Here is a 16,324-nt window from a genome sequence, read left to right as displayed (position 1 = left end):
AAAAAAGGTGAGATAAGCAGACGGATTCTGTATCACGAACGATAGGCAACACGAACGATTCGTCTGCAGAGGAATGCTTCAAAAATTAGTCCGGGGCATCATTTTAGTCGGTTTAAACACAACCGAGACCATTGCAACGTAATGTATGAAAAGCAAGATGAAGACGACCGATAGAGTTTAAAATCACAATCAGAGAGGTTGTCGCCTGCAGACGAATCGTTCGTTTTGCCTATCGTTCGTGATACAGAATAAGGCCCAAGGTTTTTCTATACTAAGGCGATTTGCACACTTGTCGTCCAATCATGGTTGCGTTATCGTCTCACTCTGAAATTTTTAGCCGAACACATGCATTTCAATGGAGGTCTGAACACTTGCAGAATGTGCAAAAAGCCTAAGGCAACGATATGAGCATTCAACAGAAACTTCATAAGTAATTAGCCCCTACTTAAGAAAATGGTTTACGTTTTTTCGAAATTTTTTATTTTTTTTGTCACAAAAGAAAAAAAGTTGTGCTTTATTTCAAAATCAACCGCTATTTTAAAAAGTATATTTTATTACACTAGCCCAATAGAGCTTATGTAGCTACACTCAGTTGCATAATTTTAAGACCGCCACATATTAACAAGTTTTGACTATTTATTTTCACATTATTTAACTTCAATTATTTTCTTATGAAAATATAGTTCATTCTATAAGAAACACCTTACAAATCTACATTTCAAACTTTGTATGTACATATATGTACACTAAAGTGATCCAAAAATGTATATAAAAAAAATAAGGTCGCATTTATAATGCCGCCAGCCCCTAGGATTGATCTATACCAAAAAAAGTGCATATACACTGGCGGCAGAAATAATAGACTCATCTTACTTTGAAGAGTTTTGGCTATATTTCCATGGTTTATTTTATGTTTAATATTTTTTATTATAAAAGCCTGGCTAGTTATGTATCAAACACTATATGAATCCCCTTCTCAAACTTTATAAAAAATTATTAAAATTCGACAAATTTTCACCAAATTTTTAAACTTTTTATTCAGAACTTTTAGACAAAATTTTCGTATGCGGTTTTGAAGCCTACTCAATTTTAGTGTAATAAAGTGCAAGTTTCAAGTGGCTAGAAAATACCGTTGAGTTTTGACAATTTTTTTTTTGTTGGCGATGCTAGGCATTCTGTTCCATATATGAAAAACTTGTCGAGCACACGTTGTATGGGAAAAATTTCGTGACGCTGTCAGCAAAAAGAATTCTTTAAAATCAACGGTATTTTGTAGCCAATTGAAACTTGCACTTTACTAACCAATGGTCTACAAGACTGCATACCAAAAATTTTTCTAAAAGTACTGAATAAGAAGTTTGAAAATTTGGTGAAAATTCGTCGATTTTTTATGATTTTTGTTCAAACTTTGAAAAGTGGATTTATATGGATTTATTTCACTACCTAGGCTTTTATAAAAAATTATTATTAATATTAAAGGTACGACGAGTATATTATTTCTGCCGCCAGTGTATATGAAATACTCAGCAATTACAAACTTTTTAATTTGGTGACTGTAGATTGAAAGTAAGACAACTTGCCAACATAAATTTATCGGAAAGATGAGAGCTGCCATTCCCCCTTCATTTCTTGCACTATTTAATCAACCTATCTCACCATCTCAACGTGTTCTCGACTAATAGCTCAGTTATGCATACTTAGCGTTGCATGAGAGTTGTCACAAAAGGAATCTGTTAAATGAGCTTCGCGTGTAAGCGATTACCCAACGCATAGCACTTCACATGTAGAATTCCGTTGGGTTTTGATTTTTACGTAAAAATGGTATAACAGTGCAAAGTATGCATGCATAACAGAGCCTTAATAAATCACTCACCATGCCGGCGGCAACCTGCCGCGCTATGTCCAAGAGGTCAGCGGCACTTAATGGTTCTCGTCGCACGCTTGCTCTTAACGTATCGTTGTTATCATTGGCTGCATTTGTAGTGCCCATTACAGTCGTTGTTGTACTAGTTTGAAGCTGCGTCTCCTCTAATGCCAATCTTCGATTGCGTGCAGCAGCACGTGCATGGCGTCGCTGCCATTGTCGTTGCCGCAAAGCTGCTTCGCTCACCATTTCGGGCAACAATTTGAAATAGATTTTATTATCAACTGCACCGTCAACAGCCGTTCGCGTTACGGCTGTAGTTATCGAAGTTGTTGGCTGATACTCAAAGTTTTTGAGATAGATGCAGTGGCGTCGCTTTTGCCGCTGCTCAATGCCGTCGATCTCACTTTGTGGCATTGCATTTTTGCAATCAACATCCATATCAACGCCAAACGCTGAATGACGCTCGCATGTGATGCTGCAGATTTCATCGTAACCATAGGATTTGTTGTCGGCAGCCATGGAGGGTGGGGATTGCAATGGTGTGGGTGGTGGCGGTGGTGCGCTATCGTTTATGGTGGTGATCGACGTCATAGTTGTCGCCGCTGATACATCGTCTAATGGTGGGTAAAATGTTGATGCTGATGCTGCATACTTCTGCTGTAGTGTGTTGAGATTTCTGTATTTGAATTTTAATCTTTCGATTATGCTGCTGCCACCATCGATGTTGTAAATACCGTTGCCTGCACTACTGCCGCCAAAAGAATTGCCTTTGCGCTTCCAGTTACGTTCAATATCATACGGGGTAAGGCTACTAATGCTGTGGTTGTTGTTTTCACTACATGTGCGTCGATGTGTTTGCGGTGAACTTAGACGTGCACGCCTACGCTGATGCTTGCCACTGTGCTTGTGCAATCGACTGGACAGGCGATTCAGCGAGGCACGATTGCATTTTATATTCAAGTCGTACAAATATTTCCATTCATCTCTGCAACAATAAATGGTATAAAAAACAAAAGATCAGAATGAAAAAAGTAGAAGCAAGCAGAAAAAACTAGTGAATACAGAGTGCACTTAATAATAGGGATATTGATACATTGACTTAATGGCACAGTGTGTGCATTAGCGTTGCACTGAAGTCGTAGCTCACGACGCCCACATATTTATATCTAAGTATCCTCTGGGTAGCGACCAAAGACCCATTTGGGGGCCCTATTAAAAATGACAACCAGCCTCGGATAAGACACCCTTCTTCTGATATCGACCACGGCAAACGTATAAAGGACTATGATTTGGGGGTGTACACCTGAAATATCTGCACCCTTAATGGGCAAGGTGCCACTGACGGGTTGGTTGATGTCCTCGGGAATACAAAAGCTAACATCATCGCCATCCAAGAAATGCGATAGTCGGGGCAAGGCAACGTAAACGTGATGGTTTTATTAGATGCATACATTCAGTCTGGTGTAATTTTCAAGAGTATGTTATATAGAATATATTGCTGTAACGCCATTTTCAAATATCAAAGGGTAAAAAAGTTACGCAGAAAAACAGGAAAGCTTAGTTAAGTTTGAATAGTTGAGAATCACAGATATTTTAGCTAGTTTTGGGATCACAGCGAGGGGGTATTGTTTCAGATCGGATAAAACATTGCAGTATTTTGACCATATACCTACGAAACTATGCATAATCACCAAATTCAAAAGTTCCTGATTGTGCAATAAAATAAGGTCGAATTTGAAAGATGAAACTTTAAAGACTTCATCATACCTTCGGAAATATCTAGGGTGTTCACAGTTCTATATTATCTACTGTATTAATTTTGTAACTTTAAAACATTTTACCATGTGGCAACGTTGTTTGTTGTTGGTTGCCATACTAATTAGAGATAACGCTTTTGGGCAAAATTACTCGACTTTGTCTCATGTTTTTGTTTTGTGTTAAACTGGCATCTCTGATCAGTTAATTATTCGCGCTAAGAAAAAAATGGAAAGTGAAGCATAAAAACATAACGTGGGCGCAAGTTGAAAGATTTTTAAATATATATCTGACGATATTTGTTTTATTGACAATTTGAAATACATGTGTGAAAGCTTGCTCACAGTTCGAGTGCGTTATCTTGTTAAAGTTTAAAAGTAAACTGTGAAAACCCTAATCATAAAAAATTTCAACCTAATTAAAAGTAAATAAGTACGTAGATTTTCTAAATCAAATCGATTTTTTTTTAAATATAAACTTTGAATATAACGTTTTAGAGGATATAATATGATTTTTTTCCGGTCCCACCATTTTGAATTTTGCAATTCTGACAGCGGATTCAAAGCTTCGAATTTTCGTCGCACTTTTGGCTTTCGGCCGCACTGTGCGTGGGTACACAAATGACCAACTCCTCATCGTACATACATATAGAACATTTAAATTATGTGAGTATATAAACAAATAAATAACCGCGAGAGTGAGGGATGCGAGCCTGGTGGCACTCAAACGCGGCAGTTTGCGTTCGCGTCATCCAGCAGCGTCTAAGCTGAGCGCAAATATTTCCATTGTATTGGAGGCTAAAAACCATAGCAATTTACATTTAATTTTTAGTAATTTGCTTATCAGTGATTGACCAAAAATACCGTTCTATTTTATGCGTATACTGCAGAAGAGAATTGGACGCTGAACTACCTACTATGGCTGACGCAACCGTGGATATGCATAATTTTTTATAAGGCGAAAGAATTTGTATACAAAAATAATGTGATTCGTTTTAAAATATAATTCAGTTTTTATGCAAATTTTTGCTTGCAGATTTTAATACAAAATTATATGTGATATGGTTCAGTAAATTAGAGCCAGAGAAAATAACACCCATGGGATTTATTAGCTTTGTTTATCAATTGCCCTTTCGCAAAGTAAAAAGGCCTTTCGCAAGGGAATAAAGCCCGCAGGCGTTATTTCAGTGCACCGGACAGGGATCTACAATTTTACGCCGCTTTGGAACTAAATAGCTAAATAGATTCTTGGTTAACAAATTTTATTTTACAGCTATGATCGCTTTTACATTTTTTAACAAAGTCCTCATAATATCTTAACAGCTTCAGATTTTTAGTACTAAAATAAAAAAACTAGGGATAGTGTTTTTACGGTTTTTAAGGCCAAGTCCCTTTCGATGGCAAAAGATTTAAAAAATTTGTTATTAAATAAATAAGAAAGTTATAGCAAAGATTTATTGGTTTTTAATGGGAGCCAAAAAAAAAAAAATGGACACCAAAAATTTTTCCCAACATACGCTTAAATTTCGGGATACGCCTGAATATGTACTATACATATGTATAAGAACGAACTCCTTGTAAGGTTGAACCTGTTCCATATATTTGATCAAGCAGTGGCAGCCACAAGAAAGTTGTGACTGCGAATAGCTCGCCGAAAGCTTCAAGACTAACTTTAGTGAAATCAGAAGATGGACTGCTGTTTTTCTCGATGATTCTAGGAATCTCGCTCCGTGTCAGAATAAACCTTTAAAAGTGGTTGGAAAGGGACTTGGCAGCCAAGTGGCCATCAGTACCCTCACGAATTTAATGATCAAGTCCAAGCTTGTCGAGGAGTGGGGAGTGAAAGTTTTTTAGTCGGGGTATCAAAATGGACCATCCACTTTAGGTCCAAATGGGCCATTGCTTGTATGCACCTTCCTACCTATGTACATACCTACAAACATATAGCTTATAATTCAATAAACTTTGATAATTCTATTTGGCCGCATATAAAACTGAACCACTTTAACATGATGTGCAAAATTCTGCATATAAATTTCAATCAAAAATTTTGCGCGAGCTACATATGTAGATGCTAACAGTAGATATGAAATGCGCCAAAACTTTGAAGAAACTTTGCCTCACACGTAACAGAGTTGCTACGTACATACCTAAGTGCATTACTATGTAAACACAACCGCATTTTCCTTTTATTCACGATGCAAGTATGTTTGTCAGTATGTTTGTACGCGCATCAATCAAAAACTTATGCATGGAATTGAATGCTGATTTCACCGATATGTTGCTAGAGGTCTAACTTAAAACATAGAAAAACAATTTTGAGAGTTTCCACCTGTTTGCAAATTGCAGTTTAAATAAATTGATAAGATATAGCAAATATTGAAATGAAACTGTCAAAAGAAAGAGGTTTAAGAAGGTTTACAACTTAAAATATGTTTGTATAAGGTTGCCACCTGGTTGAAAAAGCTAATTCAGTTTAATTAATAAGATAAACTAAGCATTGCAATATGGTGATGAAACTAAAGAGGTTTCGGAAAGTCTACTGTCAAAAATATTACTGAAAGGGGTTGCCACCTAGTTAAAAAATTTTATTCAGTTAAATTTATAAGATAAATGAAATATTGAACTAACACAGCTTTGAAGAAAGTGCGCGATATCAAACTCGAGTTATATGATTACAAATTAAATTTTCGGGAGAAAGTCGATACTTTAAAAATTTTCTAAATACCTTCAAATATAGATTACCTTATACCCACAAATATAAAAAATAAAGAATTATTGAAAACTCGAAAATTTGTTTGAAAGTATCACTTCATGAAGCTCTATAAAATACGTTTTTTCATTTTTTTTTTTATGAATGAGTCCATACGAGATTTTTGGGAGGGAGTAACATCTCAAAAAATATTTTTAAGGCGCAGTGAGGGAAGCCGTATATTTTCTAGTATTTTATATAAAAATAGGTATGTATGGTTCTAAATACCAGGTAGTAGTTTTCAGTGGTTCAGAACTGGCGTGGAACTAGCTTTCAAGTGAATGGTTCTCGACATTAGCTCATTGAGTAGAAATAAGGAGGTCCAATGTGTGACTCTTGCGAAAAGGATTTCTCATTTAAATTTTTATTTTAACATCTATTGCGAATCGGATGACACTACCGTGCCATCTATGTTTCAAACCTCTGGCAGAAAGTACGAGTTAGCTGGAGTGGCAACACTTTTTATTTAAAATTCCTTTTTAGCTATTCTTTGCATAGTATTACCCTCCATATTCATTTCAATTTGGCTGCTAACTAAGGTGTTCCATGGTTTGCCTTTTTGAAAAAAAATACAGTTTTCAAGTTGTTCGAAAATGGCAGCTTATAAAAATTAAGGAAAAAACCGGTTCAACCGGTTTTATTTTGCATATTTTCTCTACAATAATACTTTCTGTTAGTCAGAAATCGTGACCAAAATTACAATATGGTTGGTAAAAATAGGTATAGCTTTAACTTAAAAATCAACTAGTGAACCTATACGCCGTTAAAACGCCCAAGATAGAATTTCAAAAACCTACAAACTATTCCAAATATTAGTAAGGTATTAGCGATTCGAGCTTCGTATTTCTTCTAAATCCGTGCAGCCGTTTGACATAGTATGTTTTTAATATTATCCAATTTTAAATCACATTTCTGCATATGACAAACTGCTGACTCAGTAAAGAGCAAATTTTGCAAGTAAACAATATTATATAAATAGTTAAAGCACAAGTGTGTTTGTTCATGCAAAACTTCATTCGCCTGTTGTACATATTGATGCAATGTCCAACCGCTGTGTAAAATAATTAACTAATTGAGATAACATTTTGTTGGCTTCAATTAATTACATATACCTATTACTAAATGGCCTTATACTTCTTCCCTAACTTACAGTCGGGCGTATCACAGTAGGACAAAAAAAGATGGCCGTGGACTAATTGATTATTAGAGGTTAATAAGGTTTTAAGTTACCATTTTTTAATGAAAGACAATGAAATTTCGCATCGAACTATCATTGGCGATTTTTGAAATAAGCTTTTACTTTTTATTAATTTATATTGAAAAAGCGAGAGCGAAAAATGTGTATGTTTGAATGCTAATACTCTTTTGTGAAGTACTTGAAATTAATCCCAAATTATTCATAAAAAATTTTCCATAGCATAGAGTAGATTAAAAAATTTATTGAATTTGCTATTAACAACTATTCGAACAAGAGCTAATTTTTTTTTTTTATTAACAAAAGGGATTATCTAATTTATTTTACTGGGAAGTACCTACTACGCTGCACCTATTTTCTTATTAATGGCGTTTTCGTTTCTACAACGCAACATTGCTTCTTCACTGCCCTCTTCTTAGTATTTGTGCGTAGAAGGCAACATTTTTCGGTAGAAACGAAAACGACATAAGTTTGATGAAAACCGGGCATACATGGCGTATGAGTAACAAAACTTTCCACTCTCAATTCATATGAAAAAATTAATCACTTAGTTTATAATAATCGATTATGTAGGAAAATGATTAACCGGAGGGTAGTACTACGATATTTTTTCAATACAAAACCATTTTTCTTCCGCCTGATTCCATGAAATATTTTTGCCAGTGAGTGATTAAACTCTCAATTAAAAAAATACAAATTTGTTTAAATATTTGTTAATACAAATTAAAAAAAAAATTTCAATCAACTATCTTACAAAAACAAAATATTTATGAATATTTTTTAAAATTCTAAAACATGAATCGACTATCTTACAAAAAAAATATTTATGAATATTTTTTAATATAATTGCAGACATTCGGGATTAATTTCACGTGCTTCCCAAAGGTGGTAGCAACAAAAATTAATAAATAACTTGAGCTTGTTTAAAAAATTACCGATTTAAGTTCAACGTGAAATTTTATTATCTTTCAATTATTTCAGCTCAGTTCATATTTGGGCTCTTAAAATCACGGCCATATTTTAGCCCCACTGTGTGTATTGCTACTTGATCACGTCTTTGTATTAAGCTATCACTGACTGACTTAACGTTTTGTCCATATATTACATACATACGTGGGTGTGTACTTAAGGCATGCGATATCAAAATTAGGAACAAAGCCTGAAAGAAATAATACCAAATAAAATAGAACGCAATAATACAAGAAGAAGTATATTTATGTACATAAATTCTAATTTTCTTCCACTTCACCTTAAGTAGTACTTATTCGAAGCGAGTGAGACGTCCATGGAAAATCATACTCATTTTGAGAAAATGAAGTAAATTATTCTCATTTCGGAAATTTAAAAAACAAAAAAAGTTCTGCCCAAAACGTGCAAACTTTGAACAAATTTTAATTAAATTAAGTAAGGACATCAGAAAATTCAACTTCAATCTATAACTGCATTTTTACGAGCTTTCATTAAACTTTGCTTTTATGTTTTGGATTTTTGCAATCAATATTTCACTCAATTCCACTGAAGCTATCGCGTTAAAATTTGGCACACACGTTTGGTTCTCCTAACAATTCAATAGAAATAATAACATAATCCTATATTTGATATGTGAAAAGCCCGCATTTATAGTGCGATTTCGTTCATATTTGCCCTGTACGTACGTGAGTCGAAATATATCCACAACCTTTTTCCCATTAAATTTATTAGCTCTGAAACAGCGTATTTATTTGGCATATATTTTTCGAACTCTTGTGACAGCAGAATATATCGACACCTGATTGGAAGATCAACCTATCACGGCATCCAGTTCGAAAACGCTCTATCTCAGAAAACTTTTCAAGAACGCCCTATTTCAGAGTTTTATTGAAGAATAATCTATCTCAGAATTCGATTCAAAAACGCCCTATCTCAGCACATTTTTCAATGTATTTTCAGCTGAGATAGGGCATTTCTAAACCAAATTCTGAGGTATGGCGTTTTTCAAACAAATTATGACGTCCATAAAAACATATGTGCCCCTAGATTTGAATTTAAAGCGTCCAGATTTAAGAATAAAAGCAGGTTCATTGGTATGAGCTTTTAACCATAGAAGCCCGATCTACTGGAAAAAATCGTAAAGCCCAATAGTACGTCTTAGAGGCGTAGGTGACTTAAAAGAGAACCTGTGAGCTAAAATATACTTGGTTCTGCCAATTTGTTTTTAAGAGTGTTGAAGTTGTAATATAAACTAATAATAAAGCATAGTTTTATTAATAAAAACTACAACCACATTTATTTAAAACAACAAAAAATAATACGGGACAAATACGGGAATTTAAAAGAACTACAGAACATTTGGCGTCCCATATGAAATACATAAAAAATTATAGTTTAAAAAACTAAAACCTCCCTATTATAATTGCCATTCGTACTGTCATCAGGTATGTAACTTGAGAATAGGAATCGCTGCATCTTTTAGGCGCATCAATATTACATAGTTACATCCCGAGTTAATAAAAAGAAGGTAAAAAAAGTAAGGTAATAAAAAGAGGACTGTCCCGTATAATACAGGACGGATGATCGCCGTATATATGTATGAGTGAAAGCTATGTTAGTGGCTTCTTTAAAAAGATTAGACCGAATTCGACTATTTTTCGTACGTAAAATCTACCACTATTGATTTTTTCGAAGTCCGTGCACTGGTTGAATGAGGGCAGCCATGATAACCTATAAATTTTAAAGTTTATTATCTGCACATAAATATACAGTCAACATCAAAAATATGCATACTCCGACGCTTTGACGATTTTATTTATTTATTTATATTTTCCACACAAATTTGTTCTTATTTAAAACAAAAACACATAGTTCATTGAACAGCGAAAACCATAAGAAACAATTTTTTAGTTTCATAAGGGCTTGCGGAAAATGCAAAAATTTTCATTGAAAACCCTCAGCGATAAGACTCGCAAAAATCAGCAGCAGTTTTTTGCTACTTCAAACTCGCATTTTTTATGCTGTCTATAGAAATACAGTGCATACGATAAAAAAAAAATCACTGCATTTACCAATCGACTACGGGAAAGTGAACAGTCGCAGCGTAGTACTTTTCATTGCAATTATGTAGAGAATTTCTTCTCCCTAAAGTGTCGCGAACCGATTAGTGTTCTAGGTTTGATTTTTTGGTGTGCTGGCTATTAAATCGTTCCACATTGACTATACTATGCATATTAGCGTGGGCCGAAAATCCGCTTTTTTAGAATTTTGATTGGTAATAGCGAAAATATGGTTTATTATGCTTTCCAAAAAATCTATGTGAAATTTGGAATTTTTTGGTCAATATCCTAGGCTCGCCCAAGTCCATCAAAGTTCAAGTACTAAAAAAAATTTTTTCTTAGCTAACTTCGATTCTCTACAAAAAAGGTCCATATACCAAATTATGTAGGACTAATACTTTCGAAGATTATTGCAATTTTAGTAAAAAAATGTATTAATTAATTTATTTATAAATTTTTATTTTTTGAGCATATTGAACTTTGGTGGCCTTGGGCGAGCCTGTATATTGACCAAAAAATTCGAAAATTTTACACAGACTTTTTTAAAGCATAATGAACCATATTTTTGCTATTACCAATCAAAATTCTAAAAAGCCGGATTTTCGCCCAACGCCAATGCATATGTATGTTTCCCTGCCGTAAATAATCTTATTCGCTTCACTAGCAAATAAAAAAATTATAAGTATTAGATTGTAAAATTTTATAAATGCCTGTTAGTTCCTCTGAGTAAAATACAATAAACACAAATTAAGGCATAAAAATGGCTGCTTATAGAATATTGATTATAACAAAAAAATAATAATAGCACGACTAATTAAACATACAAGTAATTACCTTAGAAAATCCAGCAAGTTGCCGAAACTACAATATTCCGTTAACAAAAGCAATTCATTGTAACGCTTCGTACAATGTCCAATTATACCAACAATATTCGGATGCGGTTCCACCGACTTCATTACTTCAATTTCACGTCGAAACGCACGTACATCATCGACAGTTGGCCGATCTATTCGCGTGGCCATAAGGAGATTGAAATGGAAAAGAAAATAACTACATGTATGTATGTATGTATGTGTGCGAATTTAAAGTCGGCTGCTTTAATTTATGTACTTCTACAAATAATCTATTATGCGTTCACTTAGCAAGAAAAACAAAACGTTTTACTTATTAAGGACATTTATGTCAAAATATGTACCATCAATAGCACATCATAATAACTTACATTTACATACATCCATATGTACATACATAAGTGCCCAGCTAAGCATACCTTTCAGCATTTTAACAGCCACTTCACGTGCCTCCGATTTTCCATCATTGTAAGTGCCCCGTCGCACTAAACCAAACGCACCTTCGCCGAGTATTTCATGCAACGTAACATTGCTACAGTCGATTTCCATGGCATCATTAAAAAATATTTTCTCTTCGAGATCCAATTGAAATAGCGTTAAGTCTTCTGGGGAGGTGAGTAAATTCTTTGTTGGAAAATCAAAGGTTGATTTTGGATCGATGGGGGCCTTCTTCTCCAGATCCTATAAATAAAATTATGGAAAAAATACCATTAAGTCGCCATGAAATAAGTAATACATAATAGCATCATGTTTTCGCTTCTGTCAATTTTCATATTACGAGTAAATTCGATCAAAGAAAATATGTGCTTACAAAAATGAACTCGACTACGCTTGAATAGCAGTTTAAAAATGTGAGTATGTGTATGTGAGCAGATCTCACGAGTTGTTTTTTACAATGCTTTTTTTAATGTCACTTCCTTCTCTCGCCAGAAAAAGAAACGCTAAAGCATTCATAGGCGAAAAAGTACCGAAATTACTAATTTTCTCATTGCCACTCGAAAAAATCTTAATTGTTATTTTTAAATAATTTTTTAGAGGCAATGAACGTTGGCAACAAATACAATTTATCTGTGAAGTTTCAAGTGTATCACGAAATTAAAAACAAATGGAAGCATGCAGAATATTTTTTTTAATTTTCAAAAAATTTTAGATACTCCAAAATCTTAAAAATTAAACGGTAAAAATGTTCTTATTGCTTAAATGAAGGAATCTAGTGTAATAAAACCAGTGTGTCACAAAATGAAAAAAAATACGTTGAGTAAAAAATGACTATGATTTCAGAAACTAAAATTCCATTTTTACACTTTTAATTGGCAAACTCGAAATTCATGCTAAAATTGTTGTATGTGAACATGAGGAAGGTAAAAATCTTCCACGCTAGTATTTAATTACTTTTAAATAATATAACTTTTAATTTTAGGCGTGCGCGTAAACGCGTTAGCTGACTGCACATGGCGCTACGGGGCGTATACGTTACATGCCCAACTACGGGTAAATGAGCATGAGGGGTTATTTTTACTTGTTTATGTATGTACATACATATGCATATCTTTTTAAAATGTCCCTTTAAATACAATTATTTACGCGTTGCAATCTTGCTCTTTATACAAAACTGAAGATAATGCTTTTTCTAAGATAAGTGCGTCAACATTTTCGACCAACAAGTAAGTTCGGAATTTTAATTTATGATGGTTCTATATCGAAAAAATATACCCTTTGTCGTTGAAATCAAAATATATTTAGAGCTTGCTCAAACGTTAAAAGGTACTTTATATGTGGAAAAAAACTATTTTTCATTGAAATAATATATTATTATTAATATTTTTCTGCTTTGCTTCAGGAGATTTCAAATTACTTAACCATTTTTTAATATTAACGATTTGTATGGCCCCCATTAAAGTGGTTAAGTAAATTATTGGGTACGGCGGCCCCTGTGGTGTAGTGGTTAGCAGTGCGCGCCACCATTCAGCAGGTACTGGGTTCGAGTCTACTCTCCGACCAACATCGAAAAAATAAAACATAAAAAAGGTTGTATCTAAAAGCGTTCACCCCTCGGCAGGCAACGGCAAATCTCCGAATGTATTCAGCCATAGAAAACAGCTTATCATAAAAATACAATCGCTGTCCGTAGTCGGTGTAAAACTTCGCAACAATATTTGCTCAATTTTATTCAAAAGATTAGTTTTTATTTGAATATGTATGTATTTTGATATCTTGTTTGGAACTGCGTCATGCAGTTTAAAAATTAAATAGAAAATTCAAAATCAAAAACTGCTTTGCTTTCAGCTTCAAAACGCCTGTGAAAAAGCTTACTGTTTGAACACATGCCTACAGCTAAAGCAATTTAAAAGCTTCACTCCGCTTTCTGTGTAAACGTACCCTAAGCCGATTGAAAAATAAAGAAATTCAAGGATTCTACATATACAATTTCTACGAACCTCTAACGGTCCTCTAAATATATGTATTTTAATTCCAAAAAAAAAAATAAGATGGCATTAAAATTCCGACTTTTTTTCTTTGGACCACCCTAATGTACATATGGGTAGTATAATTAAGATGCGTCATATCCATTCATTGGGTTCGTATTTCAATCAAAGCACACATCTACATAAGTGTTAAAAACTAATTAAGTGCCAACTTGCACTGACTAAATGTGTGTGTGTGTGTGTGTGTGTGTGTAAAATATTGCTGTCATTGTGTTTATCCAACTGAATATCGCCAATGTCTAAGTAGGCTAAACAAATTAAATTATGCAACACTACGATGAGTGCTCCGTTTGCTAATTAATTGCCGAATGCTGTTACACTCAATCAATTTATAAGGTAAAGAGATACATACACATACACATTTATGTCCATTATATGTGTAGCTACACCATAGCTCAGGGACGGGCAAGCAGGTGGCTAACTTGGGTCGGCTGTAGATTTCTAAATGCTACAAAAAGCAAAAAAAAATTGTAAGCCAAAACCTATTAAAACCAAGAGGCCTATGTTAAAGCTTTCTTTTTATATTGTACGAATATCCATTTCGTCTCTGTATTCAACTATGGCAGTTATAGGGGTTCAAAAATGTCAAAAGCACGTTTTTCAAAGTCAATCCTACCGTTTGCTCGCCAAATTCGAGACGACGCTTTCATTAAACAAACAGATAGGACTAGCTATGAATGCATCCACAAAAGGTTCCTGTTCAAAAATAAAAATATAAAAAGCCGCTGTCAAGGATGCCAACTCTGCAAGGCCAACTCCCCAAAATTCCCGACAAATTTGCTCCATTTTAATCGATACTTACTGTCTTAAATAATTTTCTCCCATTGTTTAATAAGAATAATGGAAATGGTATGGGTTATACACAAAAGTGCCAAATGCGATTTCAATCAAGTGACGACGAGCGAATCTAGCATGTGGTTGAAACATTTCTATGTATGTAGTATGTATATGTAAATAATAATGTTCCGTCTTCACCTTGCACGCCAGTCATCAGATAAGCAGGATGGGCGTCAAACTACTAAACTAAATTAACTGAAAGGATAACAACATAAAAGTTGATGCCCAACATTCACCTCGTGACCTTCATTACGTGTTTAGCAAACGAAGCTTAGGAAGTGAAAAACGGACAGAGTAGTTATGTTTCGCTGGCTTTGTGTTAAATTAAAAAAGTTTTCTAGAATTCAGTTACATTGAAACATATTTATGTATACATATACACAAAACCTACTTGAACGGAAGGTTTGAAGACCAAGGCGAACTCTTGTAAGAACAACAATGGTGACCTAGTGACTGATGTTCAGAAGGTACTTATATAATTGAGGCAATACTTTTCCACCCTATTGAATGGCAACAGCACTGAGCACTAGGGGAAAAGTCGAATCCGAGCCCCCTTTCGATGACGACGGAATCGGTCTTTTACTACCTGACTACGAATAGTAATCACGCGCCTGAAAACCAACAAAGCTGTGGGAGCTGACGATCTGAACGCATTCCCGATGACTGGAATTTATGTGTGTTCTGCCCAATACATAATATAGGCGACCCCACCATACGCGCCAACTACGGCGGGATCGGCCTTCTAAGCAAAAACTGATCCCACCTTCAAGGAACTTACTGTGCTTTATCAGTGTGGTTTTAGACCTGGCAAGTTCACCATAGTCCAATTATTCACGATACTCCAAATCTTGAAAAAGACCCGCGACAAAAAGGATCGACACTCACCATCCATTTGTCGACTTCAAAACCGCTTTCGACAGCACTAAAAGGTTGGCTATACGTCGATATGTCTGAATTTGGCATCCCCGCGAAACTGATATGGCTGTCTAAAATGGCGTTGAGCAATACAATCAGCTCCGTCAGCATTGGAAAAGACCTTTGCGAGCCGTTTGATACCAAACGTGGTTTCAGACAGGGCGACTCCCTTTCTTGTGATTTCTTTAATCTTTTGTTGGAGAAGATAATAAGAGCCGCAGAACTGAACCGCTCAGGGACAATTTACTACAAGAGCGTGCAGTTGCTGGCTTAGGCCGATGACAACGACATCATCGGTAACAAAAAACCGCGAAGTCTATTCTGCCTTTTCCTAGGTGGATAATGAAGCAAAGTGATTGGGTCTGGTGGTGAATCGGAACAGAACGAAGTATATCCTGTCATCAAACAAACAGTTAGCACATTCGCGCCTTGGCACCCACGTCACTGTTGACAATTATAATATTGCTTGGAAACCAGCAACAACACCGATAATAATGTCAGCATCAAAACTCAACAAATAATAACTCTTAACAACAAGTGCTACTTCGGACTGAGAAGGTAATTGAGAAGTAAAGTTCTCTCTCGACGTAGGAAAACAACAATCTATAAGTCACTTATCATACCCGCTGGTGGTAGCA

General features: G+C 34.8%; 1 protein-coding gene across 1 annotated transcript in view; it reads right to left on the bottom strand.

The window, feature by feature from the left end:
* Positions 1 to 2,023: 2,023 nt before the first annotated feature.
* Positions 2,024 to 16,324, bottom strand: part of LOC118742508 (tyrosine-protein kinase receptor torso-like) — a gene marked incomplete at its 3' end in the record, with an annotated part of 38,059 nt that continues 23,758 nt past the window's right edge. Inside the window, 3 exon segments of the mRNA XM_036474634.1 lie at positions 2,024 to 2,852; positions 11,432 to 11,603; positions 11,868 to 12,129. Coding sequence (XP_036330527.1) covers positions 2,024 to 2,852; positions 11,432 to 11,603; positions 11,868 to 12,129 — 1,263 coding nt within the window.

The sequence above is a fragment of the Rhagoletis pomonella genome, unplaced genomic scaffold (genome assembly GCF_013731165.1).
Source record: "Rhagoletis pomonella isolate Grant_MI unplaced genomic scaffold, Rhpom_1.0 Rhpom_scaffold_00007, whole genome shotgun sequence".
NCBI lineage: Eukaryota > Metazoa > Arthropoda > Insecta > Diptera > Tephritidae > Rhagoletis > Rhagoletis pomonella.
This window is presented reverse-complemented; position numbering and strand designations above follow the sequence as displayed.